This window comes from Coptis chinensis, chromosome 3 (genome assembly GCF_015680905.1).
Source record: "Coptis chinensis isolate HL-2020 chromosome 3, ASM1568090v1, whole genome shotgun sequence".
Lineage (NCBI taxonomy): Eukaryota > Viridiplantae > Streptophyta > Magnoliopsida > Ranunculales > Ranunculaceae > Coptis > Coptis chinensis.
This window is the reverse complement of record NC_141458.1, coordinates 41095823-41121793: the sequence shown is the minus strand read 5'-3', so window position 1 is coordinate 41121793 and position 25971 is coordinate 41095823. Positions and strand designations below refer to the sequence as shown.

Below are 25971 nucleotides of genomic sequence, written 5' to 3'. Positions count from 1 at the left end.
GAAAGAGAAAGTAAAATGTGATCTAAGTTAAGACAGTCACCCATTTGTTATCGATGATTTTGTGTGACTCACAATATAAATCGGATAAATTGAACCGATCAATATGGGTTTGTTTGAGTGCTTGGACTTCGGGTCCTCTAAAATGGGTATTTGAGCCCATGACCCATAAGAATGTTGGAGTGTACTCTTATAACTCGAGCAAGAAGAAGAAATCCTCCTCACCTCTCCTAAAACTCATCCTCAAAATGTCATCATCTACCCAATCTACTTCCTCCGCTATTGATTTCCTCACTCTTTGCCATAGTCTAAAGGTAAAATATATAATATAATATATTCCACTCTTTAAATTTAAGTAATTTATTTATTGTATGTTTTGAGTATAGGTAACTAAAAGAACCGGTTGGGTACGTAAAGAAATCAAGAACCCAGAATCAATAGCTGACCACATGTATCGAATGGCTCTCATGGCACTCATTTCTGCTGACATGCCTGCCGTTGACCGTCACAAGTACGTTCACCTGCATTTTCTTTTCTTTTCTTTTAAGTTTATTGCTTACTTTATTTATATGTTGTTGTTGTAATGTAGGTGTATTAAAATGGCTATTGTTCATGACATTGCTGAAGGTTAGTAGTTTTTTTTTTTTTTTTTTGAGGCTTTGTTAATTAGTTCGTTTTTGTTAATTGTATAGCTATTGTTGGTGATATTACTCCTGAGGATGGAGTACCGAAAGAGGAGAAGAGTCGAATGGAAAGGGAAGCATTAGAACATATGTGCAAACTACTTGGTGGTGGTGTAAGAGGTATTGCTTTGTTATTACGCCATATTTCAAAAATAATACATGTTGGGTAAGTATCCACATGTCTGTGTCGGACACACATTGTATGTGATATACTGATATACCTCCATTTTTTTATATTTCGCCGTGTCAGATACACACACACCTATCCATATCAATGTAACTTAGTTTGTGTCTTGAGTCGTAAGACTGATTTTTAAGATTTGAAGAGTAGGTTGAAAAGCAACACATACATGACATTGGATATTCAAAACACGCCCACCACAAATGGAATGACTCTTTAGAAAAAAAATCACTGTCAAGTTGACGGGGAGAGTGTAGAAGAATAGTCCCCAGCTTATTTCTACTGCTTGGAGGAAGGAAACACATCATTTAATGAACAGTAGAGTGTTATCAATATATTTTGCACCGATGTGATTAATTTGCATGAAATTTTAATCACCATAAGGTTTGCATATGGGGCTTGGTTGGTAGGTTTGAATAGATACTATGTGGGTCATACATAATAATCATTCTGGATGTGATTAAGTGGATTAGACAGTACTGGCTTCTAGTTGTTATATATTTACCTACAACCTAGCGTAGGTGGACATGGAGCTCAGGTGCAATGTGTTGTTTTTCTTTTCTTTCTTTTCTTTGTGGTTAAGCAGAACTTTTGTTTTGAATAAAAGAAGAAAAATAAGTTTGACTAAGCTTGTATTTTGCTTGTTCAAGTGGAACTCTCTTTACAATTTTACATTCATATATTTTTAAGTTTGTGACTTCTAACTGATTGCAAAAAAGTTCAAAGATCTTATACATTGACGTCTCCATCCCTTGTAATTATCCTAATCATAACTTCGACCGCTATTTTGATTTTGTAAATAATCTATATGCAAATCAAGCGTACTCCTAGAGAGTGGAATTATATTCGGAATCCTGTATCTTTGTAGATTTCAAACTTTTCAGTCCTGTGTCAATTATTGATTGATAGTTGAAGTTTCTTTAGATTCTTATTTCTTGATCTAACTGTGTAGCAAAAGAAATTAGTGAGCTATGGATGGAGTATGAGGAGAATTCTTCTCCAGAAGCTAAGGTTGTTAAGGATTTTGACAAGGTATTGTTTTCTTTACCTACTCAGTGGGTTAAGTTCGCTTATCAAACAAGTAAATGAAAATCAACGAGTTACTGTAGTTAAAGATTCTTCATGCTTTTTACAATATATAGATGCTTTCCTTTTCTATTGTTGGCTATTATAAATAAATTAAAGGTGAACGTTGGATTCTGTTGTAGCATCTGATATTCTGATATTAGAGTGATGTCTATAGATCAAGAAGAGCTGACAAAAAATTTAGCCTTATTTTTGCACTTGTAAATTTTATTCCGGTTGAAATACTAGCACTTGTCCTGATAAATTGTACAATATTGATATTGAGAGTCTTGTATCTAAACGAGTTTATATCTGAAGTGGACTATGTTTGGTGGCTGCAATTGTAGCTCTCTGTATTTATAGACTGACAATGACTTTTTTTGCTCCATTCAGGTGGAAATGATACTTCAAGCTTTAGAATACGAGAATGGTATGACTTCTATATTCTTATTGTTTTCCTATTGATATATGGATGATTTTTTATTTTATTATTATTATTATTAATTTATTATTATTAATTTTTATGGATGTACTAGCTATGACCTGTCTTATTTTTCTTTAAATATTTTCCTTAGAACTATGGAAGGAAATAAACACCTCTTCTGTTTCCATTGAGGGAGAATAATAGCTGGTCACGCTCCTTTATTAGTTTATTCTACATAATGTGTTAGTTTTACAAGCTAATCGGTTACCATGTTTCTAGTACCAGAGTAAAATATTCTTAGCCACAAATATGACAAAAACCTGAAAATTGTTTTACATTTGGGAAGTTACGGTATTTAACATGATACGAAGTTTATATTTATTACTAAGTGTATAGTGGTGGTTTCCATGCTTAAGACACTATCCATCAAACCCGACAGTGGAGAGAAATATTGGCACATGATGTGTGCCTCGGACATATATTTGAATCTTTTTCCTTGAGTGGCCTTGTGCCTTTGGCATGTCCGTCAAATGCCCACAGTGCCACACATGGGGAGCGATAGAGCCACTCACATTTTATCCACTCTCGATCTAAGCTGTAGATTCTTCCCTCTGCGATGAATGTGACTTAATCTACAACCAACAACTAAAGCCACTGAAGACATTGAGGGGGGCACTAAAGGGAATAACACTTTTACGTAAAAAGACACATCGACCCCTCGTTTCTCCTTGTCTAAAGTGACTGCATCGAATTTCGGACTGGTATAAAAACTGATTACAGAGATTCATTGATTGGATTTTAAATCGAGCTGCATTAAATTTATGGATTAGATAGACATTGGGTACCCATTACGACTGCTACTGAGTAGAGATTGTCACTACTGATACAAGTAAAACTAAATTCCAAAATTTTGTTGCACCCAGAAATTGGTTTTCCAAGAACTAACTCCAAATCAGAGAAATCATGGCAAGTAAATCGTCATATTAAATGCGAAGAAAAAGAAATTGTTAACTGTTTTTTATGTAGATTTTATTGGCGGAAGCTTCAGTTTAACAATCTACACTTGAATTAAACAAACAAAAGACAACTCTTTTATTGAATCTCACAACTCATAAACATCAACACTCTAAAAACACAACTCTCTCAAACCCTAACCATAAGCCCTTATTTATACTAACCCTAAAAACAATAAACCAATAGTAACACGACATTTTTTTTTTGAAGAGGTAAACGATCAATATATATATAAACTATATAAAAGTTAATTACAAAATAGGATGAGATATCCTACTAAGAACCGTAAAATAAAATAAAAGACAACAACAAGGAAACGCAGAAATACAATAGTGATTAGACATCTCGAATGATATCCTCCCAAGAAAAAGCAAAGGACCCGAATGGTATCTCCTTGAACTCCTTCCACCGCTTACACCAAAGGAAAAGCAATCCTTTGATGTGAAGAATCAAATGCAACGTCAAGGCTTCTATCCTCGAAATGTCTCGGTTTCTTTCCAACCATATACCCCATAGTATCGCAAAGGGAATGATACTCCACAACTTTCTCTTAATGCAGTGGGAGACCAAAGACTAGACCACATCATCAAAAGATCACAAGCAGATCGAGGACACACCCAAGAGATTGACCCAGATTTAATAAAATAGTTCCAAATGGCATAAGAAAAAGGGCAAAGGATAAGAGTATGAGCAACGGATTTCTCCGAATCATAGCAAAAAGGGCGAAATTAACAATAATCATTTTTCTTTTTAGAAGATTGTCAATGGTTAAAATTTTACCCAAAACCGAACACCAAGTGAAGAAAGAAACCCTAGGCGGAATTTTAGCCCTCCAAATGAAACACCAAGGATAAACAAGGTGTGATAGGATATCGGTTGGTTAGGTGAGAGGCGACAAGGAGGGTTGAATACCAAGATCTAACAATAAAAATACCTTTGGCATCATGGGCCCAAACACATTGATCATCTTGAGAGTGATATTAGGTGGAGACCCTAATCTCGGCCATCAAAGTAGCCAAATCGTCAATCTCGGTCATTGAGCGTATGTGCGAGATCAATGTTCCATGAGGCGTGCATTACCATCTATCATAACAATGAAATCCCTAACCGGGTGATTCTTCTGTTTGACATGGCATAGAAGTTTCCAAAATCCCTACTCAAGGCTCATCCCCATTCCAAGCATCCTCCCAAAATCGACTCTATCCCCTTTGTTGACTCATATAGGAAATATTTTTCCTATAGTCCTCCACTTCTTTCATAATCCCTTTCCACACTCCACACCCATGGGAATCGTCACATCCGCGGCTCTCCCACCCAAAAGGACTCAACCCATACACGGAGAAAATAATTCTCCTCCACGGTCTCTCACTCTCAATACCGAACCTCCACAACCACTTACTTTCAAAAGGGCACGATTCATAAACGGGTCTTCTTTATACCAATGCCACCTTGATCCTTAGAAGTACACACCCCTATTCCAACTAATGAGATGGTAGTGATGTGCCTCCTCGGAATCTCCCCATAAAAATCTCGAAATCTTATCCAACCGCTTAGTGACACTCTTTTGGTGCTCGAAAAAGAAGCGACATGAAATAAGCGGGTAGACTAGACAAAGAACTCTTAATGAGGACCACTCTACCCCCTTTCGAGGTAACGACCTCTCGAGAAGCCAACTTCAAGCTCATATATCTATATATCACGGGTCCCAAATAGAAACACACCTATTAGCAGCACCAAAGGAAGACCTAAGTAAGGCATAGGAAGAACACCGGAGAGCACCCCAAGACACTAGCAAGCTGAAGCTGCACTATTACTCCCTCTACCAATATACACGTGCTCTTAGCAATGTTGATCCTCAAGCGATGCAGCCTCAAAACAAGCAAGAAGACCTCTAAGGTATCTAACTTGATTCTCCTCATTGCCTAAAAAGATGATAGTGTCATCTGCAAATTGTAAGTGGGTAATTTTAATATTGTGTCTCCCCACGGAAAACCCCGACAAAACACCCCATTCATTGGCTCTTCGAATAATCCGACTCAAAGCTTCCACCACAATGAGAAAATGGAAGGGAGATAAAGGATCACCCTGTCTTAAACCCCTAGAACTCTTAAACCACCCCGCGGGAGACCCGTTCACTAAGACGGAAAAAGACGCGGACGAAATGCACTTACGGACCCAACTTCTCCAAACCTCTCCAAAACCCATCCGCCTCAACATATAATCTAAAAAGGACCAACTCACATTATCATAGGCTTTGGAGATGTCCACCTTACAAACAATCCCAGGCGTCCTAGAACGAATCCTATCATCAATGGCTTCATTAGCAATTAGAACACCGTCTAGGATTTGTCTATCGAAATTAAACGCTCCTTGTTCCTGCGAGATAACCGAGTCAAGAACCTTTTTTAACCTCAAAGAAAGAGCCTTGGAGATAATTTTATAAGCAGTTCCCACAAGACTAATAGGCCTAAAATCCCCCATTTCCACTGCCCCATGCACCTTAGGAATAAGAGTGAGAAAAATATGGTTCAAACTATGCTCCAAAAAACAGTTCATTTGGAAATCTCTCACCATCTCCAAAAAATCTCTTTTAATGGTAGTCCAAAACTTTTTAAAAAATTCAATAGGAAACCCATCAGGGCCTGGAGCACGGTCTCCATCCATTGAATTCAGAGCTCCAAAAATCTCCTCCTCCTGAAGCGGTTGCTCCAAACACTCCTTATCTTCCACCGAAATTTGATTAACCCGAGATTGTCAAGTTGAGTGCAGATCTCATAGGCTCTTTGTACAATTGCGTATAAAAATTCACGCGGTCTCATTACGGATTACCTCTTCATCATCAACCGAGAGCCCTATGTTGTTCAACTTGGAAATCGAATTAACTCTTCTCCTACCATTAGCGAGGTCGTGGAAATGCCGTGATTACGGTCTCCTTCTTGGATCTCCTTATCCCTTGATCTTTGCTTCCAAGCAATCTCTTCCATCAAGATCACTCTCTAACTCTCTTTTAACCACCTCCCTCCTATCCCTTTCGGAAACACGTTAGGTTCGCTCTCCTCCTCCACGGTGTCCAAATCCTTAAGTTCTTGAAGGGAGTTCTTTTTTTCGTGTCTCCACACTCCCAAAGACTTCCTTGCTCCACACTTTGATTTTAGATTTAACAAAGTTCAATTTTTTTGCGACAATGAAACTAGGCCGTCCTTCAAACACTTCTTCACCCCACCAAGTTTTCACCAACTCTTCAAAAGGCGGTTCAAGCAGCCCACATTAACTCAAAGCGAAAGGAGGAGAGGTCGCTTAGAAGATTTTCTACACTCCAAAGTGATGGGCCGATGGTCAGAAATAGGAGCAGAGTGTATGGTTTGGATCAAGTTCGGGGCCTTATCCTCCCATCCAGTATCAATGAGAAACCTGTCAAGACGAACAAGTATAGGGTCCACCTTGTGGTCTGACCAAGTAAAATTACCCCCAACAAACGGCAGATCCACCAAATCGTGCCGATTAACAAAGTCAGAAAATCTCCTTATACCCGAGTTAATGGCGCATCCACCACTCTTCTCCTCAGAAAACCTTATCGTATTAAAATCCCCTGCAAGACACCACGAAGCCAACACAGAGTAAGCTCGAACGTTATCTAACTCTTCCCAGAGATCCTTGAGATCGCTCTTATTAGATGGACCATATACTCCTGAAAACATCCATTTATCAAGGCTTCCAATCTCATAATACAAAATGGTAGCAGAGTATGCCCCGATAAGGGAATCTTCTACCGCAATCACATTTTTGTCCCAAATCACACATACCCCACCTCGGGTACCTAAAGCTGGAGTGGCAACCCACCCCAAATTATTCCTGCCCCAAATATCTTGAATCACATTATTATCTATCACTTCCAGTTTAGTATCTTGTAGAGTAACAATCGAAGCCCCAAACTGACGTATAAAATCCTTGACAAGAGTTCTTTTATCCATATCACCTAATCCTCTAACATTCCAAGACAAGATCTTTGGCGTCATTAAGACAACTTATTCCCCCTCACACTCCTCCTGCTCCCACTGGGTGGTTCCCCATAATTCACGGTAGACGATAACCTCATAACCTCCTTGGCTAATTTACGGTTGCAGTTAGGGAATATAACTGACGAAGTTTCCTCTCTCCCTTCAGACAAAACCAGATCAGTACCATTATTCAGAGGTGTGTTACAACTCCTTTGTGATCCCATAATATCACTAAGGATATTAAGGGCGTCTTCCCAACGCCCTTGAAAAGACAGACCAGCTAACCTCGCAAACTCCTCACGATGACTCTCTAACCAACTGGCACTCGCTAACTCAAAAGTTCCAACACCTTCACTCACATTAATGGGTTCTATTTCTAAAGGACTCTCCAAACTATGTTCAGCAATGGCCAACTCCTGACAACCCCTTTCACCCCCAACCTCGCAAGTAGGACTAGCAGGATGCCATGTCAAGTCAGACAGGTTTGAATCTTTCAATGTATTATGCCGAATTATGATATCGGACTGAAGAAGTGCTACTGCCCCCATGGACCTTCTCATATTCAAAACATTTCGACCAGGGGATTGAGGATTTGGACACCTCTCACTCGGAGATGTGCAAGATGATCCACCTATATCGGCCTCAGAGAAGTCTCCTGCCAAGGTTTGGGTCCATGCTCCCAACGGGCTATCCTGTGTAGACATACAACCAAAATTAGACTCTAGTTGCCCCAAGATTGGAAGATTAAAATTAAAACATGTCAAAAGAGAGATGGGATAAGTTAGAGGTTCTGAAGTTCGAAGAAGGAGATCAGCAGCCTCGTTGATGGCAAAGATTGGAGGGGAAGAGTGAACTCTTGATGATAAGGCTTCTATGATACCCCACCCATGTTCAGATTCGTTTGTTTGCATACCAACCCTCACTTCTACTGTTTGGTCCATGGGTGCTGTTGCTGCTTCATCCCCAACTGTAATCCCGTCATCGTCGGTTCTATTAGTCTCCTCAGTGGAATTCAAAAAATCATCTCTAGTAGTTGTCGTTCTGCTGTTAGAATTCTCATTAACTACACCGGCTGACGACCTGTGTTCATGAGTACTAGAACCACTAGACTGGCGGTGGCCCCTGTCAGGCTGATCACTGCTGCTATCATTTCCATTTATTGGAGGAGCTGGAGCTGGATGGGTGTTAAAAGTAAGAATAGCACCAAGCCCATCTCGTGATTCCATAGACTCGTTTTGTCTACCATTTCCAGTTTGTAAAGAACGGTTGCACTGGTTGAAATGATAGATGGGTGATCTATTAATGTTGTTTAATCCCGCATCATGTAGCCCAGGTGGTATGTTTGAGATGTTTAAGCCCGCATCATGAGGCCCAGCAACGCTGGACTCCTGAGCTGAATTAGATACAGAGGATTGGGCCCTATTAGAAGCATATGGGCCTAAAATGTGACTGTCTTGTGCATCTGTGGGCCTGGCTGGAAAGATATGACTGTGGGCTGGATTGAACTGGTACCTAGCTGAGACATTGTTCAGGTCCACAACAGAACCCCCACCCATCATATTCTGCTGTCCCACTGATTGAGGAGTCACGAGATGTTTAGTCCTATGTCGCTCCGTCATCATTTGCATCCTAGGAAATAAAATAGGAGTTCTTTACTGGCCCACTTCTGTATACTCTTGATCCTGTGGAGCCTGATGTTGAGTCCTATGTCCCTCCCTAATCCTTTGTAACCTAGGAAATAAATTGGGAGTTCTCAACTGGCCCACTTCTGGAGACTCTTGACCCTGTTGACTATCTTGCCTTCCTAGAACTTCATATCTTGATCCCGTAGACCCTATATTGCCACGCTATGCATTCGTACCTACAGATGCAGGCCTATCCGTTCTGCAACCTTCTGCTTCCCTGACACCACAATTCAAATTTCTGCCAATCCTCTCTCTCAGCGTGTTGGAATCATGAGGCTCCACATTGCCCACTGTTGACCAACAGTCTTGGGTTTGACCACCACCAGAAATTTTTTCGGCGACGGAACATCCTTGGCCACCGGAGAGGCCTGTCTTGTGCTCTGTTCCTCCTCAGATCGGCTCCCGACTGCTCTCGACTCCGAGCTGCCTTTAATACCAATCAGTTGAAGTAAATCCTCTTTTGGATCAGTGTCTAGAAACAAACGAAGTGATTTACCTCGGCTCCTGATAGAGATTGATCAGGGGATTTCCACAGTTGGTTCGTCGATTAAAGCGAAAAGACCATCTTCTTTGGAGGATATCACTACAACAAGAGTAATGCCCGGACAACTTCCTTTGATCTTGGTGAAGGTTGCAGGATTCCACTCTTTTTTACTTAACCCCCAAATGGATACCCATCTCCGATCTTTGTTTCTGATTTGTGATGATGGCGACCCATTTCTCACCATTTTCGTAGGATATACCTTCATTCCTTAAACTCTGGTTACACTGTGTATTTTGAACAGTGTGGTTTTGAGGCGTAGGAATCTGGTATCCTCGACCTGCTGTGGTTGCCGCAAACATCCGTGTGAATTCCAACCATCCCCTCCTGTTTTGACCCTCTGGAATGGCAAGAGACTGTGCGTCATTTGGGTTCCCAAAGTAAGCTTCGATGCTAATAAATCTACCTGATCTGTTCGACCTCTTTCTGATTGTGATAACTCTGCCTCTGAATCTTTTCTGATACCAGCTGCACCCTTCCAAAGCTGAGTCTTTAATTGCTTTTTGAATCCATATTGCCTCATCAAGTTTAAAAACTATTGCACCTTTCCTCTTCCTACTTTCTTCCACAACCCTGAAAGTGTACGAACTGCGTAGAGTTTGGAAGATGAAATGTTTTGCCTCAATGCAGATTGAAGCCTCCATTATACCCTCTAGTTAGAATTCTATGTTTACAGTTTTAAAAATATTTTTTGGATCCTAAAATCCACCAGTCCAAAGAGCTCGATCTCTAAATCAAGACTAGGAGGAAGTGTAGTCTCTTGACCATCGCGGGTTGGAGGTGTAGGGTCTTCTCCTCGATGTGGTGGATCTCTTTGTCTCATGGGTGGTGATGCTTGGACATTAGGTTTTCCCTTATTATGTGGGGGTGGAAATACTCCAATAGAGGTACAGTAACCCTTAACACTTGGAGCAAAGAAAGGGTTGTAGGGTCCCCATGACACCTTTCGCCAACAATGGTCAGGGAGGTACATAATAACTTAGTAACACGACATGTGTCACAAATAGTAACTTCAAACAATTAAACTAGTGAACTCTCGACCCATTGGGCTTGGACTCAAACTATGGGCGCAAGCCCATAATATTAGAAGAAAACAAGGGCACACGCCCATGTCTTGGCAGCAACAACTTCAACGTCTTCATGCTTTGCATCAGTTTTTAAGGTCACTCTTCAAACAGGGCCGGCCCTAGGCCTATGCAGTCTAAGCCCTTGCATTGGCCTTCCAAAGAAAAATCAAGATCAAGGCCCCCATTCAGCCTTAAAAAACCCACTATATTAAACAGATCCAGTACAAAAGCCCATATAATTAAACAGATAAAAGAAACAAAAAAGGTCCAATTGGGGAGTTTGCATTGGGCCTTTCGAAATTCAGGGCCGGCCCTATCTTCGAAGTACTCATGACCGTGGTAAGCAACTCATATAGAATACTACTTATAATGGAGACGAAGGAGATTAAAGTTTGGATGTAATTATGTAAACATTCATATAATGTGTGTGTTCAGTTTCTGATTTCTTAATGGTGGAAAGTTTGACTGCAACTTTAATGACTAATGATTTGAGGTCACAATTATATTGAATAAATTCTTATTTAACCAGTTGCTCAAGGTTATAATTAGCCTTTATTCCATTGAAAGTGTATCCTTCTTGCTCTTCCAATGGCGCTTTAGCAGCAACTAAGAGAAAGGGTCAGGGAATAAGTTGGATTTCATTATTCTATTTAATATTATAAGGACGGTATACTTTTTCTCATTCTAGAGCTGTCTTCTTTGTTGGTCCTCAATCATTTGTAGGCTAGGGTTATAGAGAATCCCAATTTTTGCATTCCTTGGTAGATTTAATTACTATGTGAGAGAAAATTGTGAAATGACCAAAAAGTCCCATCATTTAAGTAGTCACTAAGTTGCATCAGCACAATTAGTCACTAACCTCTTTGAATTCCCTTTGGTCTCAAGTCTCAACTTCCTATTTCCGAGGTTGTTGTTGTTGTCTTCAACGTCTCTTTCTAATATGCCATTTATACTGACAAATGGAAAAAGAAAAATATTTATGGCGTCTATGGCAAGAATCATATCAAAGTCTTGAAGGTTTTATTCATTCTATTATTATTTTTGAATGGGGATCTCTATGAGCGTTGCATTTTTTCTTTCTTTCTTTGTGCAGAGCAAGGAAAGGATTTGGATGAATTTTTCCAGTCAACTGCTGGTATGCATTCTTTCGTCTTCACTGCTATTGCTATTATGGTTACTCCATATTGTCAGAAGTGTATTGTAGCTAAAATAAATGGTGACTGTTGTGTACTTGTGTGACTCTCTCCTTGGTATACTTGGTGAAATATTTATTGATACACCTAAAGACGAGTATTTTCATCAAGTTGGCATGCATATTCCTATAAAGAAGCAAATAGGTATTCAAATACTAAGAGATGCATTAAAGATGCATAGTTTCCCTGAAAAAGGAAATCAGAAAATTAGTCTATAGGAGTTAGTTATAAATATTTAGTAGTCCTAAGACTCTTCTTAAATTTTTTTAGAATTTAATACCCCAATTTGACCAAAATATGGAACTAACCACCTGTTATCCAACTTTACCAGGAATAGACGAAAATATCCTCACTTGAAAACAAACATAACCGACTATCTACCCAGTAACATAGTGGGATACAAAACAAAAAATTGAATTTCACACAAAAATTTCACTTATAACTACCTGCCTTTACATTTAAAAATGCATATAATGAAAAGAAGGCATCTAGGGTGCATCAGAGTGTATGAGTGCGCAGGAATGAGAGCCCTTGGACAGTACTTCTTTGCTGCGATACACCAGTATTTGTGCCTATATGAGTGGCTCAAATACTATACGCTGAGTACACCCTACGCACACTAGCTTTTCGGTAATGAAAAAACTAAAAATATTATGCCTCCAATATTTTGTAGGGGCATTTAACACTAGTCGTTAAGTCTAAACCCCAAACCACTAGACACTAAACCCAAAATCTTTATAAACTAGACCCTAAACCTAAACCCTAAACCTTAAGACACTAAACCCTAACCCCTATAAACTAGACCCTAAGCCTAAAGCCTAAACCTTAAGACACTAAACCCTAATCCCTATATCCTAAATTTATAAACATTAAATCCTAAACCAACCCGTTTCATTTAATAGTAGTTAATCAAACCCACAAAATAAATAATCAAATGCATTTTGTATCTACATTTTAAAATGCGTGGTGTGTTTGCATTTTAAAATGTATAAGTTTATAACGTGGTGCATCTGCATTTTAAAATATATAAGTTTATAACGTGGTGCATCTGTATTTTAAAATATACAAGTTTATAACATGGTGCATCTGCATTTTAAAATGTATAAGTTTATAACGTCCACATTCGGATGAAAACAGGTAGTGTCAAATTTAACTTTTGGAGCAATACACGTTACTTTTTGCTAAAAATTCTATTCAAACCCAAAATCTACTCTTTTTGTTCTAGTAGTTATCTTATCTAAAGGTAGTTATCTTATTCAATTTTATTCTGGTAGTTATCTTATCTACAAGTAGTTATCTTGGAAGGGTGAAAAAGAGAATAATTTATATTAAAAAATAACAGGTGGCGCCTGGTCTCGAGTCAAAAGCTTAGATTCTAAAGATTTTCTATAAAAAAACACTTACAGCGGATAAAAACAATATAGGGGTATTAAAACCCAAAAAAAATATGGATAGGGTTTTTGAGTTTTTTTTTAAATGAGACTCTCTAGCCCAATTTCTTGAAAAGGACATATGACAAAAAGTGAAAAGGTGATAGTTTCCCTGAAAAAATAAATATAACAAAAAATGAAAAGTGGAGGGACTTCTGTAGAATAGTTTAATATCATGAGTGCAATGGGGATTTCCCACATTTTGTAGAGTTGTGATGAAAAGTCAGGAGTTGTATTTGATCTAGTAATACCTGTCAAACACAAATGTGAATTAGTGGCTGAGGTAACTCAAAAAAAAAAAAAAAAAAAGACAAAGACAAGACCGTTTACCCGCTTTTCCAAGAGGTGAAAATATTGGAACGACTTCTTCATGCGTCAACAATGGGTGTGGTTGTAGCCATTCTTCCTTTATATCCTTAAAGGATTTTTTTCAATCTCACACTCAGGCAGAACCTACAAAGCAAAGAAACTATAAGTCTGTAATCCTGAGGTGTTCTTACAAGAAAAGAAAATTATAATCTTAAGTCATTCTTATAAGAAGAGTAAGTTGTTATATGCTAATTGAAGTTACCCTTCTTGACCTCTTCCATTGCCATCTTCTTATTGTTTATTTCATACGGGTGTTCGGTGAAGGGGACAATTTGCCTCTTTTAAAAGAAGGAGGTGTCTTGAAGACATTTTTCTTGTAGGTGGACATATCAATTATCTCTATGTCATCCTCCTCCAACTTTCTTATTGTGTCTATCTCCAGTTTACCAAATAACCTAATCAGCCTTTCGACATAACACTAGTTCACAAAGCATCGGTCCGAAAGACTTTTTCATTTCTTTCAATTCTAGTTTGACAAGCCCCGTTTCTGATTGTAAAGAATTCACACATTCTGATGTTCATACAGATTGTAGCTGTAGCTAGTTACTTTAATACTTTGCTGTGCTCTGGGATATATAAAACAGAAGAACACCAATCAAGTTGTGCATTAGACATGCGAAAGAAAGAACTTGTTATATCGGCATATGCGAAAACTGAGTTGACAAGCAGATAACTCAATTTGCTAGACTAATGCCAAGAAAAATTGCATTTTGTTATTGTGTGGGTAGATGAGAGCACTTTGGGTTTTGACATTTTGTTATTGTGTATGCTTGGTTGACTGTGTTACAATTGTAATGCTTTTCTTATTTCCTTGCATTTACTTCAACCTACATTTGTTGTTTCAATTTATCTCTATTTAGTATTTACCAAGCACCATAAAAGGAAAGACATGTGTTTCCTTGAATATTTATAACCGTAAAAGGGGACGAAGCTACAGTAGTATTACTCTACTGTTTACACTATTTTCTTTCCATGGATATTACATTCTTAATCGGGTTTTCTGTTCGAACGTTCCTTCAAGTGGAAAAGTTTAGAAACACCCTCCTAACGTCTACCTTTCTTTCACAGTTCATTATATGCTACTATGGTTCTTTATAGGGCATAATAATAACAACCATAATAATAATAATAATAATTAATACTACTAGTACAATAATAATTTATAACTTATAATTTACCCTGTTATTAATAATAATAATTCTTTAAGAACCTCGTTATCTTATTGTTTCCGATTGCCTTAGGCTAAGTCCAATGGTGCTGCAAATCATCAAATTTAACGTAAAATGTGATCCAATGGTACGTTAAAACGTTATACCGCTTAACGCTTATCTTCATAAATTTCTATTTTTGCCGCCAATTTTAACGTTATAGCGTGATGCTCAGACGCCATTGCAAATGGCGCATCAAATCAAAAAAATCATTATTAGTGTTGCACGCCTGGCGATGGTAGGAATGAGAATTCATTTAAATAATAAGTTGCACGCCACTCACAATGGCGCATGTAAAGTCAAGAAATTAATTATTAATTCTTACACGCCACTCACAATGGCGCATTAATTGATTTTTTTTTGTTTTTAATAACTTAATTTGTTAAATTACCATTCTATCCTACCCTTTTAAATTTTTGATTTATTTGTATCTCTTTGTTATAATTTCAATTTTAAGATTAAATTTATTCCAACAACTTAATTAATTATTTAAATAAAACATTTATTGAAAATAAAAAAACAACAAATTAAAAAGAAATACATTAAAAATACATCAAATACATAACTAAACATTTAAAATTCTTAATCAAATTAATCAATCGCTTTCTCCGTATTCTTCAAAGTGCAAATTTCTTGAAGGAGTCCGTGAATTCAAGAAGAGTTTGATCTTTCAAAATTTGTTTCTTTTTATGCTTTTTGTACCATTCTTTTCCTCGAGGTGTCATAGTCGATGTATTTGTGCTCATGATCTCCTTTTCCCATGCCAATGTCTCACGGAATTCTTTTTTTCGCAAGTTTAATCCTTGAAGGATTAAACGCTTCACTTTCATAGAATTTTTTTCCCACGGTCATTGTCGGTTTCAATGGCCTCCATCGCCCGTTGAGATTGTCGTTAATTCTTTGAGAGAAGTTTCATTTTGACTATCAACTTTTTTTTTTTTTGTTTTGATTTGTCTCTTCCACAATCCGGTCTTTTTGATGAACCGTGTCTTTGCATTTCGTAATCGTGTTCCCCATGCCATCTTGTTCGTTTAATGGAGCCGAGACCCGTGAATGAAAATTAGTTTGAGAGAAACCAGTGTAGTTGGAATTGAATGGCGCCCATTTTTCAGAAGTCTTTCAAAATAAACCACGATGATCAAATTTGAAGGGTTTATTATCCAAGACTGGTGACATACAACTTCTTTGCTTGCTCCATCCAGAAAAGAAAAAAAAAATAGTTTGAGTTTCATCAATTATATTCTAGCTAAATAATTGCTCCATCTTACAATGTCCATTTCGTTAGTTCCCTCGACTGTTCATATCCTCGGCTTGATTCAAACATCCACTTAAATAAAGTAATCGCTTTATTTATAAGTTGCCAACGACTTGTAACACTTCTCATAGTTCGTGCCTCAGAAAACCCCGTGATCATCCTCCCGATTCTCAAATTGTTCTTTAATTTTATCCCACAATATGTTGCATGATTGATTTGTTCCGTAATTGGATCAATTGAATTATCCAACCATGCTTGGCATAATAATCGCGGTCTTCATCAATGCTAAATGATGATCTTCCGCTTGACATTGTTCTTGAAAGAGTGAAAGAGAGAGATAAAGATGATATTGATAATACAAAAATAAAATATTACCGATGTTTGGAATGTGACTTTCGAGAGAGGAAAAGACATTCTTTTATAGGGTCAAATTGAATTATTGAATTTTACTTTTCGTGGTCCGACGCTTATTGATTAGGGTCATTGGGTTGTGGGCAAGATTGTAATGAATTATCTAAGAAATTATAGGGTGTGTGCAAGATAAATAATTGTGGGCAAGATTGAAATGAATCATGCATGCATGGAATCTATTTATTGGTGTGCAAGATAAAAAATTATGTAATCTATCTAGAGTACTAGAGCACGATGTTGCATGTGTACTCTCCCGCCCTCCACCAAAGATATATATAACATAACTCTTCGGGCAAGAAATTAAACCAATTTTGCTATCTCACACAATTTTTAATATTTTCAATTTTTATTCCATAATTTATTTACTAGCAAAATGAATTATGATAGTGATAATGATTATGATTCGATTCCCGAGAAGAAGACGACGATTGAAAGACACTTCATGCATGAACAAGAAGTGTTGACAAAGAAATGACTCGCGAATTCAAATGAATCTTGTTACAAAGAAATTCTCATATCATTGAAAACTCTAATCAACCAACTCTCCAGATTGGGTATGTCCTGGGACGACTTATAGGAATCGTAATAGGGCAACGGAAATGCTCTCTTAAAAAGGCCGATTATTTCGTGTCAATCCCACATATGATGAAGTTTTATTTCGAAGCGAAGCGAATGAGCGGTCACCTATTCTTGAGGATTAGGAGTGGTCTTAAGGAACATAGTGATTTTCGGATGAAGAAATATGATGCACCTAATAAACCCGGTTTGTCGCCACACGGCAAAATAATGTGCATTGCAAATGCTAGCAAACGGAAGCCCGGTGATTCAATGGATCAGTATTTTCAGATTTACAATCAACAACACTCTCCTTTGTTAAAAATGTTTTGCAAACATGTGGTGGAGAGATTTGGTGCACAATATCCGAGATCTCCAAATGAAGAAGACATTGCCGATTGTTCGCGGTTCCGAAGTTAAGAGGTTTTCCGGCATGCTTGGCGTCTAGATCGATGCATTGGACATGGCAAGCATGTCCAATGGAATGGGCAGACAACGATATCGATTGGACGACATGGATCGAAGCAACTCTTGTACTTTCGGCGGTTGCTTCTTCTTTCGACATGTGGATATGGCATGCTTACTTTGGTTTACGTGTACTAATAATGATGTTAATGTTTTGTGGCTCTAATCTTTTTCACAAACTAACATTAGGTTTAACCCCTCCCGGCAAACTATTCTCTCATGGGTAAGGACTATACTTGTCGGTTATTACTTGGTCGACGGTATATATCCTCGATTGTCTACACTATTAAAAAGGAATCCTAAATCAAGAAGAGATAAATTTTTACCGATGCAAGAATCTTATAGAAAAGACGTTGAACGAAAGCATTTGGGGTTCTTCAATCTCGCTTTGCAATTGTTAGAGGCAAAGCTCGCTTGTGGGACAAAGATGTGCTCCATGATGTTATGTCGGCGTGCATTATTTTGCATAACATGATTGTTGAGGAAGAACGACATAACTATTTGAACGCTTTACGTTTATGGAGACTCGAACCTATTATTAACCATGATTACTTTGAAAATCCTAATATAGCGAAGTTGTTCCCCGACCAAAACCCCAATTCAAGCTGAATTTCAGTAGAGAGTCTTGCAACGCGTGGCATATGTGCATAATAGGCACGAGCATGTGGAATTAGAGCAGCACCGATTAACCATTTATGGGAATGGCGGATGTAATTAAGATGTGTTTATGTCGTGCATTTCTTATATATTTCCAGTATACGTTTACTCATGCGTTTACTCATGTACGTTTACTCGTGCATTTATGGGAACGGTAGTCTTTTTATGTCGTGAATTTCAAGTGCCTGCTCCATTCAATTGCTTGAATGTGCTCATTGCATCATTGGTTTATCTGAGAAGTTGGAGTGACGTATATGGTACATTCCTTTGTTTTCTTGTGATTCTTTTTATGGAGTGGGAATCCTGTTGCATGGTTTCGATGTGCCCAGGTCCTAAGGTAACACGAATTGAACTTTTCTCTTCACTGTTGCTTCGTTTATAAGAATGAGTCGAAAATTGTGACTGCTTCTATCCCCCATAAGGAAAAGGAAATATTGTCGGTTTTGTCTACATTTACATACATCATTTGCTCGGCAGCCATAAGGAAAAGGAAATATCAATGGACACGAAGACATTCTTGGACATTAATAATGTATTTTTACTATCAAAATCAATATCATCGTTGCCCACTACAAAAGGAAGTCTAACAACTGCTGCTGTTAGCACAGAGCAACAGTTTTAGAAGATTATCACAGAGCAACACCCGGTTAGCCAAAAAAAAAAAAAAAAAAAAAAAAAAAAAACTTTTTTACTTTGAAACATATGGGATAATGAGAAACATATCACATGCATACTGCTCCACGAAGAACACAACCAGAAGCATCACTAGACGTGGCCACCAACACATCAAGTCAAAATATATGATAACAAGCAAACATATATTACTCTACCGTTCTTCATCAGCTGCATTGACATCTTCTTTTTGAGTACCCAATTTGACTATGTCTTCAACAAGGATCTTGCCATCTGTTACATGGAAATGGCACAGCAGTTATACTCGTTGGACCATTTAGAACATAAAATGAAAACAAAGACGGTCCAGGAAACAGAAGAACCAATTGAATTCCTCCTACAGCACTACATAGTCGTAACAGTAGTGAAACACAGCACATGAGGCTTGAGGTTCATCATTTAGAACTTCAAAACATATTTATGAATATATCTTCTAAACTAAAACTTCGTCATTCTCTCTCATATCACTTTGAAACCAATCATTTATGTTTGTAGAGGCAGTTCATACTTCATAGAACATGAAATCATACTTCATCACATATTTTTCTACTTCCAACTAGTTAAATACTAACAACAATATCATATTTATTAATTTAATATCTTTCACAAGCTTGAGACTCCTGAGAGCAAGCCTTATAGTAGTTTCAATAACTTCTACACAGAGAGAAGCCCAGTCTAATCACTTTTGTAAGAAGATTTGTGCCAATTATGAGTAACCTTGGTAGTTTATTCAATATTCTTTCAAAAGTGTATCTTCTAGTGGAAGTGAATTTGATGGACATTTTGGACTACCACAGTCATGGTTTGCTCAAAAGCTCTCCTATTGAGTTAAGTAGCATTGTGAGAAATCGTTAAGCTAAGAAAATGAGTAGGAGAAACAAATTTCAAATCACTAACCTCTATCTTTAGAAAGGCTGCTGATAAGTAGTGCACTTTCATCGCAATGGTATAGTCTCAAACATCTTGTACAAATTTCCAGAATGTGCTCATTGCATCATTGACTGCTGTGTATGAAAATAGTCCTTCCCAACACCTTCTTGAATCACCATTTCTAACCAATATTACCCTATACATAAATAATCAAAATTTATGTCAGAAAAAACAAACAAACAAAAGAGCTGAATTAACAAAAGAAATTAGTTTAGATAGGTGAATGGTCAGCATATTTGCAAATCAGCTAGTAGGGCCAATTAAAGACACTTTCAAGGCTTCAACAGTTCTCAGAATGTTTCACAGCAAATATATTAGCAACTAGGTATCGTGTATACACTACAAATCATTTAATGAAATAAGGGAGGTACAATGAGGCCCGGTCTGTCCTTGAGAACGTCTAGCAGGATCTGATGATTGCAAGTCTAGGGACCGAGGCAGAGGAACTGCTCCATGAACTCGAATCTCATAGAGCTTTTTAGTATGTTTTTTCCCTGTCAATGCTAGCATTCTTGATTCTCTGTCAGAGGATACTATTGATGAGCAAACACAATGTCGTACCCCTGTCATAGTAGGAAATAGACGAGGACCCAACAAGTAAAAAAAAATGAGGACCCAAGAACATATGTTAAAGTATGAAATCATTAACCGGGGAACTCCACACATTAAGTAACACATGAAAGTATGAAATACTAAACCAGGGAACTCCATAAATTAAAGAACATACATATTAAAAGAGTACCAATATTGTGCAGATTGAATCACTTTTCCCCAAAGAGGGAAGAGTGGCACAATATAATACTAGCTAGCAAGTGTACTGTGGGATTAAATTAAAGGCACTCTGGGTTGGGTTTTATTTGTTGTACGGTGACACACGGGGGATTTATCAGGATTTTCAGTTAGAGAGACTTCCTACTAAACTAACACTCTTAAATGTCATAATATATATGGGAACATTTTGATTTCAGTTAGACTTGATCACATCAGTGCACCACTCAATTTCATAATGCAACAATCACACAACATAATCAATATGATTTTAAACATATTCAACCAATACAAAACATATATAAATTAAGTTACTCACAATGAAATACTAATAGAAACCATAACGCTACTTCCTTCTCCCGCGGAGCTCGAAAGTAACGCCATTTGGATCGGTTGATTCACCGCAAAATGAGGGACATATACATCCTCCCTTGAGATAGATGGCCGAAGTCCGAACTTGTGGGGGTCATCGAGGCTTAACTACTACCGGGATATTCGAATATGAAATGTCATGACTATTCAATTCTTGACGGTTTATTCCAATATATCATCCTTACTAGAGTGCAACCCACTATTCATTTTGCAAATAAAACTAGCCATAGAAGCCGTGGCATGCATATAGTCCTCTAACATCGCTCTTCAATCAGGCCTAAATTTATACCATAATTAAATAAATTAAATGTTGATACAAAAAATAAAATAAAATAAACTATTTAATTTACTTCATCGGTGTCAAGTTGGCATCAATAGGAGATGTGGCACCAAATCTTTGTCAATTGGTGGAACACGTAAATTAAAGATTTCACCATTACGACAAGTAATGGGATAACCCAATTGGCTTCGGGAGTAACAAACCGCTTCAACTTGTGACAATGGAGGATATGATGAACGATTAAGGGTTGCCCCCATCGGCCGTGAGATACCTACATCCTCTTTAAGACCGGATGCACCAACAAAGTCCACATTCACACCTCTATAAGTTGGGGTAGAAGCATCCCCATCGGAGACACGAGCCCAATAGTCGATTGTATTGTCGCCACTAACCCGCCTAATCAAAGCATCACCGTAAATGCCGCCACCGGGTTGTACCATTGGATCGATAATATATCGGCCCGCATCCGTTAAGATTCATATCGGGCGGGGATCACAAGGAACTGAAGGAAATTGACTTGGCGGCATAACGCCTCCTAAATACCGGACATTTACTAACGGTCCAAACAAGATGCATCGCCAATTAGTCAACTCTAATGCTTTCGAACATATGGATGATTTACGCAGATGCATGTGGAATCTATCCATGGTAGCCATACAATAGAACTCCGAGTACGAGACTCTATCTGGCCGTTAGACTTTAGATTACAATGGGCTTCACCCGCAACCTTATGACGGTAAGTTGGACCCCAATTATTTATAGCAGAAATTGGTCTGCTCTTCAAGTATCCGAACGCATGCCATTTCGAAAATAGGAATAATACCAAGATCGAACAAAAACAAATATATTAGCACATAACTAACTAATCAAATCCATTTAAAAATAAATAACTTTAACTACCTCAATGACTTGCCACATCCCCACCACGGCTTTACTACCATTGTCAATGCCAAAACGACATACCAAGTCCAAAGACATAATCAAATGCGTGATATGCAGCTCCTCCCCAACCATAACTACCGATCTCATCTATCCGAATGAGACTAGCTAGATATCCCAAACTAACCTTGCTATGGGAATTTGCTAACAATACATTTCCAATAACATACAACATGAAAGCACTAAACCCTATTTCTCTTTCATTAATATCATCTTCAACGCATAAGTCAGATACATCTCTAAATGACTCGGTTTGATCGCCACTATAAATCTCATCCTCCGTTAAAAAGGTAAATATTTGATGACCTCATCAAATAACTCATATTTTGAATCAAAAGCTACAATCTTTCCTTCTCCAACACGCAACCCCGTGAAAGCATTGAGAAATCAAGGGGAGTAAAGCCTATCTCGCCACATGGAAAATGAAATGTGTGGGTAGAGTCCCACCATCTCTACAATTGCTTCAACTAACTCCGCTTCATCGGACTTTTCAATATCAATTTGAGCAAAGACGTCAAAACCAACATTCTCAAGCATCAATTGAAATTCTCCAAAGTTCACTTGGCTCAACCATTCCAAAACAGGGGCCAAAGTCCCTTTCTTACCGACTTTTTCCTTCGTTCCACCACCTTCACGAAGAGTAAAGGATATGTGTGTACTTTCCTCTACAACAACACGTTGATAAGAACTAGGATCAAACTCGAATAAGAAGTCCCTACACGCATACATCTTCGGATTTGGGGCATTTGGTGTCCCCCGACTTTTTGACTTTGTACCCCTTTACCTCCGAATTTGTGTAAAATGCCGGACATTGTAACTGGTGAGAAATAAATTAACACTAAAATTAAACATAATTTATAATATGAAACTAAATAAATTGGTCTTGCATTACGACAAATAAAATTAAGTGCAAGTTATAATATGACACAAAACTAGATGATATGGCATTACGACAATAAAATTAAGTGTCACATTTTCTTTCTACTGATGGTATGACACAAAACTAGATGATATGGCATTACGACAATAAAATTAAGTGTCACATTTTTTCTTTCTACTGATGGTATGACACAAAACTAGATGATATGGCATTACGACAATAAAATTAAGTGTCACATTTTCTTTCTATCGATGGTATGACACAAAACTAGATGATATGGCATTACGACAATAAAATTAAGTGTCACATTTTCTTTTCTACCGATGGTATGACACAAAACTAGACCACACTATAGTATTCACACTATGGTATGACACAAAATATATATACATATAAAAGAGAAAGAGAATTGGTGTCTAGAGATTTTGCAAAGATACAATCATATCATGAAATGCACATAATGGAGTGTCATAGTCCCAAAGAGCTAACCATTTAGGTTTTGATCTTGTTAATTGAGTATCACACAAAAGCATAGTGTTGCCGAGTCAAAGAGATCTTTGTTCGAAAAACAAGTTCAGCCCCGACTTTTAGTTCTCTTAAGCGCTTTTACAGTTATACACTTATATGGATAACACGATAAAACAATCACCCATAATTCTATTATGTCATTTTCAAACTTAACTAGATCAAGGGGGTGTTTGAGAAAAGTAGTACAAAAGTAAATGGAGAAAAGCCTAACCCGCCGTGGAGCATTGAAGAATAAGGGAGGTGGTTGGAATGGACATGGTGAAATGGGGTATGCTTCGCCTCCGAGAAGCACAAAGAGGAAGCCACATTTTGTTTTATATATGAGTTTCTACTGTGATTTTAAAACAGATCTAACTTTTCGAGGAAATCATCTTCCTTCTCCAATCTCCTTCAAAGCTTGTTCTTGTTTCAAAGATTTCACATTTTTCTTTTCTTTTTATTTTGTCAAACGCCTAGAACAACAGAGAATCTACTTTAATTAGATATGGGATAAGTGAAGGAGAAGACATACACAATAGGAGCAACTTCTTAGTTTGATCAGGAGCGATTAGGGACCGCCTGTCCAATCTCAACAACTTCTTCCTGTTGGGTTTCTAAACAAAATTAAGAGTGAAATTAAGAGTGAGCGATTTAGAGGTGAGTGTGAGTGTGAGAGTGATTTTCTAAACAAAAGGTGAGTGTGAGAGCGATTTAGAGTGAGCGATTTTTTTTTTTAGTGAGAGAGAGCGTTTTTTTTTTTTTTTTGTTCTGGGAGAATAACTACACGCCACTGGTGATGGCGTACAACAAAAACTTGATTTTTTTGGTTTTTTTTTTACCACCGGGTGATGGCGCATAAGGTTTTTGGTTTTTTTTGTTTTTATTTCTTTTGTGTTATGGTTTTTTAAAGGGCAATATAGGAAGATAATAACTCCACGCTTGGTGATGGCGCATAAAAAGTTTGGTTTTTTTTTTTATTTTTGCCCGCCATCGGTGATGGCGCCCAAAAAACTTGGTTTTTTTAATATTTTGTGTTGTACGCCATTCTCACTGGCGGCTGGAAAAATAAACCATTGGATTTGATTTCGCTATCTCACTAACTGTATCTACTGTGTTATTGTGGTTTGGTGTTTTGGCGCACCAAACCATTGGAGTTAGCCTTATGGACATGTGGATCTGTACCTAGACCTGGAAGGCAGAGAGACAATGAATAAGACAGAGGATTTGGACTGAACTGAATGGACATGCCAATTCTGATACAGGTCGTTAGAGGGATAGATGGAATTGCTGTGGACGGACCCTTATTATTATTATTGTTGTTGTTGTTGTTGTTGTTGTTGTTGTTGTTGTTGTTGTTGTTGTTGTATTAATCTAAAATATATAGGTTATTTGGGAGAATGTACAGTAAGAACAAAAAACAAAAAGATAGGGTTATGCTATAGACCCTATTTTGCAAATCTTTAGTATGCCAAGCTGGGGACTTCCCATGTGGTAATCCAACTATCCAAGGAGGTTACCTTCATGTGAAAACTCCTGTGTAGAGCCCATATTTGTAGCATTGTTGGCTGCTTTGTCTGCTGAGAAATTAGCCCCTCTCAGAAGTCTGATAATAATGCATTGTGTGGCTTGAAGCTATCTTCCTCTCTGAACCAAGTCCCACAGAAGGCTCCTTTAAAAGCCATGACTGTGGCTTTAAAATCTGACTCTACCCATAGCTTGTCCCATCCTTCTGCAATTGCACATTCTGCTGACTCTCGTATAGCCATACATTCTGCATAGTAGTTGGTGTTGACACTTGACACCAAGTCTCCTTCTTGATCCCAACCTCACTTCTTTGGTTTGAGCACTTGAGTCAGTTGTAGCATTGTTATTGCATAACTTCCAGGCATTGGCTGCGGTCTTGTGGTGGATGTAATCATTCCAAACATGCTTACCGATACACCATGTCCCTCTACCTTCTAATCGGATCAAAAGCAGAGTAGACATGCACACACCTTCCACATTTCTATTTATAATGTGTCAATGTTCATTTGAAACATAGTTGGCAGATATACTTCAGATTTCTTAAGTTATTATATGATAGGAAGAACCATTCTTTTTCCTTTCAGCTCACAGTCCCAGATTTGTAAAATTAAGTGTTTGAAGCAGGAGTTGCGCTGATCTGCTATTGTGTTATGACTGCAGGGAAATTCCAGACTGATGTGGGCAAAGCTTGGGCTTTAGAAATAGCATCAAGAAGGAGCAAGAAAAATTAGATTCACACACCTGCAATTGTTGTCTAGCTAGGACTTTTCTTTTCTCTGTTTATATGTTTCCTTTTCCATGTTTCATCTTTTTTGCCTTTTAGCTCCATGCTGTGTTACTTTTGGATTTTATATACTGAAATCTTCTGATTAGTTGGAATTTGAATTAGCAATTTATTATC

At 37.8% G+C, this 25971-nt stretch overlaps 1 protein-coding gene and 1 long non-coding RNA gene across 4 annotated transcripts; one reads left to right on the top strand and one right to left on the bottom strand.

Moving 5' to 3' along the window:
• Positions 1-53: 53 nt before the first annotated feature.
• On the top strand, positions 54-25971 carry LOC147509632 (Metal-dependent phosphohydrolase). Of its 3 annotated transcripts, none has more exons than XM_086601911.1 (8): positions 54-311; positions 384-508; positions 587-624; positions 690-800; positions 1814-1893; positions 2320-2356; positions 11749-11790; positions 25731-25971. In XM_086601911.1, exons 1-8 carry the CDS (start codon positions 54-56, stop codon positions 25799-25801), a joined length of 762 nt encoding a protein of 253 aa, XP_086458037.1. In that variant the 3' UTR covers positions 25802-25971. The 3 variants fall into 3 exon arrangements, with proteins under 3 accessions (XP_086458037.1, XP_086458038.1, XP_086458039.1); XM_086601912.1 differs by lacking the exon at positions 25731-25971 and adding an exon at positions 24733-24803; XM_086601913.1 differs by lacking the exon at positions 25731-25971 and adding an exon at positions 14174-14327.
• Positions 18869-20889, bottom strand: LOC147509633 (uncharacterized). The gene is made up of 2 exons (XR_015216594.1): positions 19768-20889; positions 18869-19104 (listed from the first exon to the last, which is right to left on the bottom strand). It is a non-coding gene; the product is annotated as an uncharacterized LOC147509633 (long non-coding RNA).

What these genes read in the sequence shown, in the direction of transcription:
- LOC147509632 (XM_086601911.1), top strand. Translation starts at nt 54, where the DNA reads ATGATTTTGTGTGACTCACAATATAAATCGGATAAATTGAACCGATCA. An exon ending in CTCTTTGCCATAGTCTAAAG is followed by an intron (nt 312 to 383) that starts GTAAAATATATA and finishes TTTTGAGTATAG; the next exon opens with GTAACTAAAAGAACCGGTTG. An exon ending in TGTTCATGACATTGCTGAAG is followed by an intron (nt 625 to 689) that starts GTTAGTAGTTTT and finishes TTAATTGTATAG; the next exon opens with CTATTGTTGGTGATATTACT.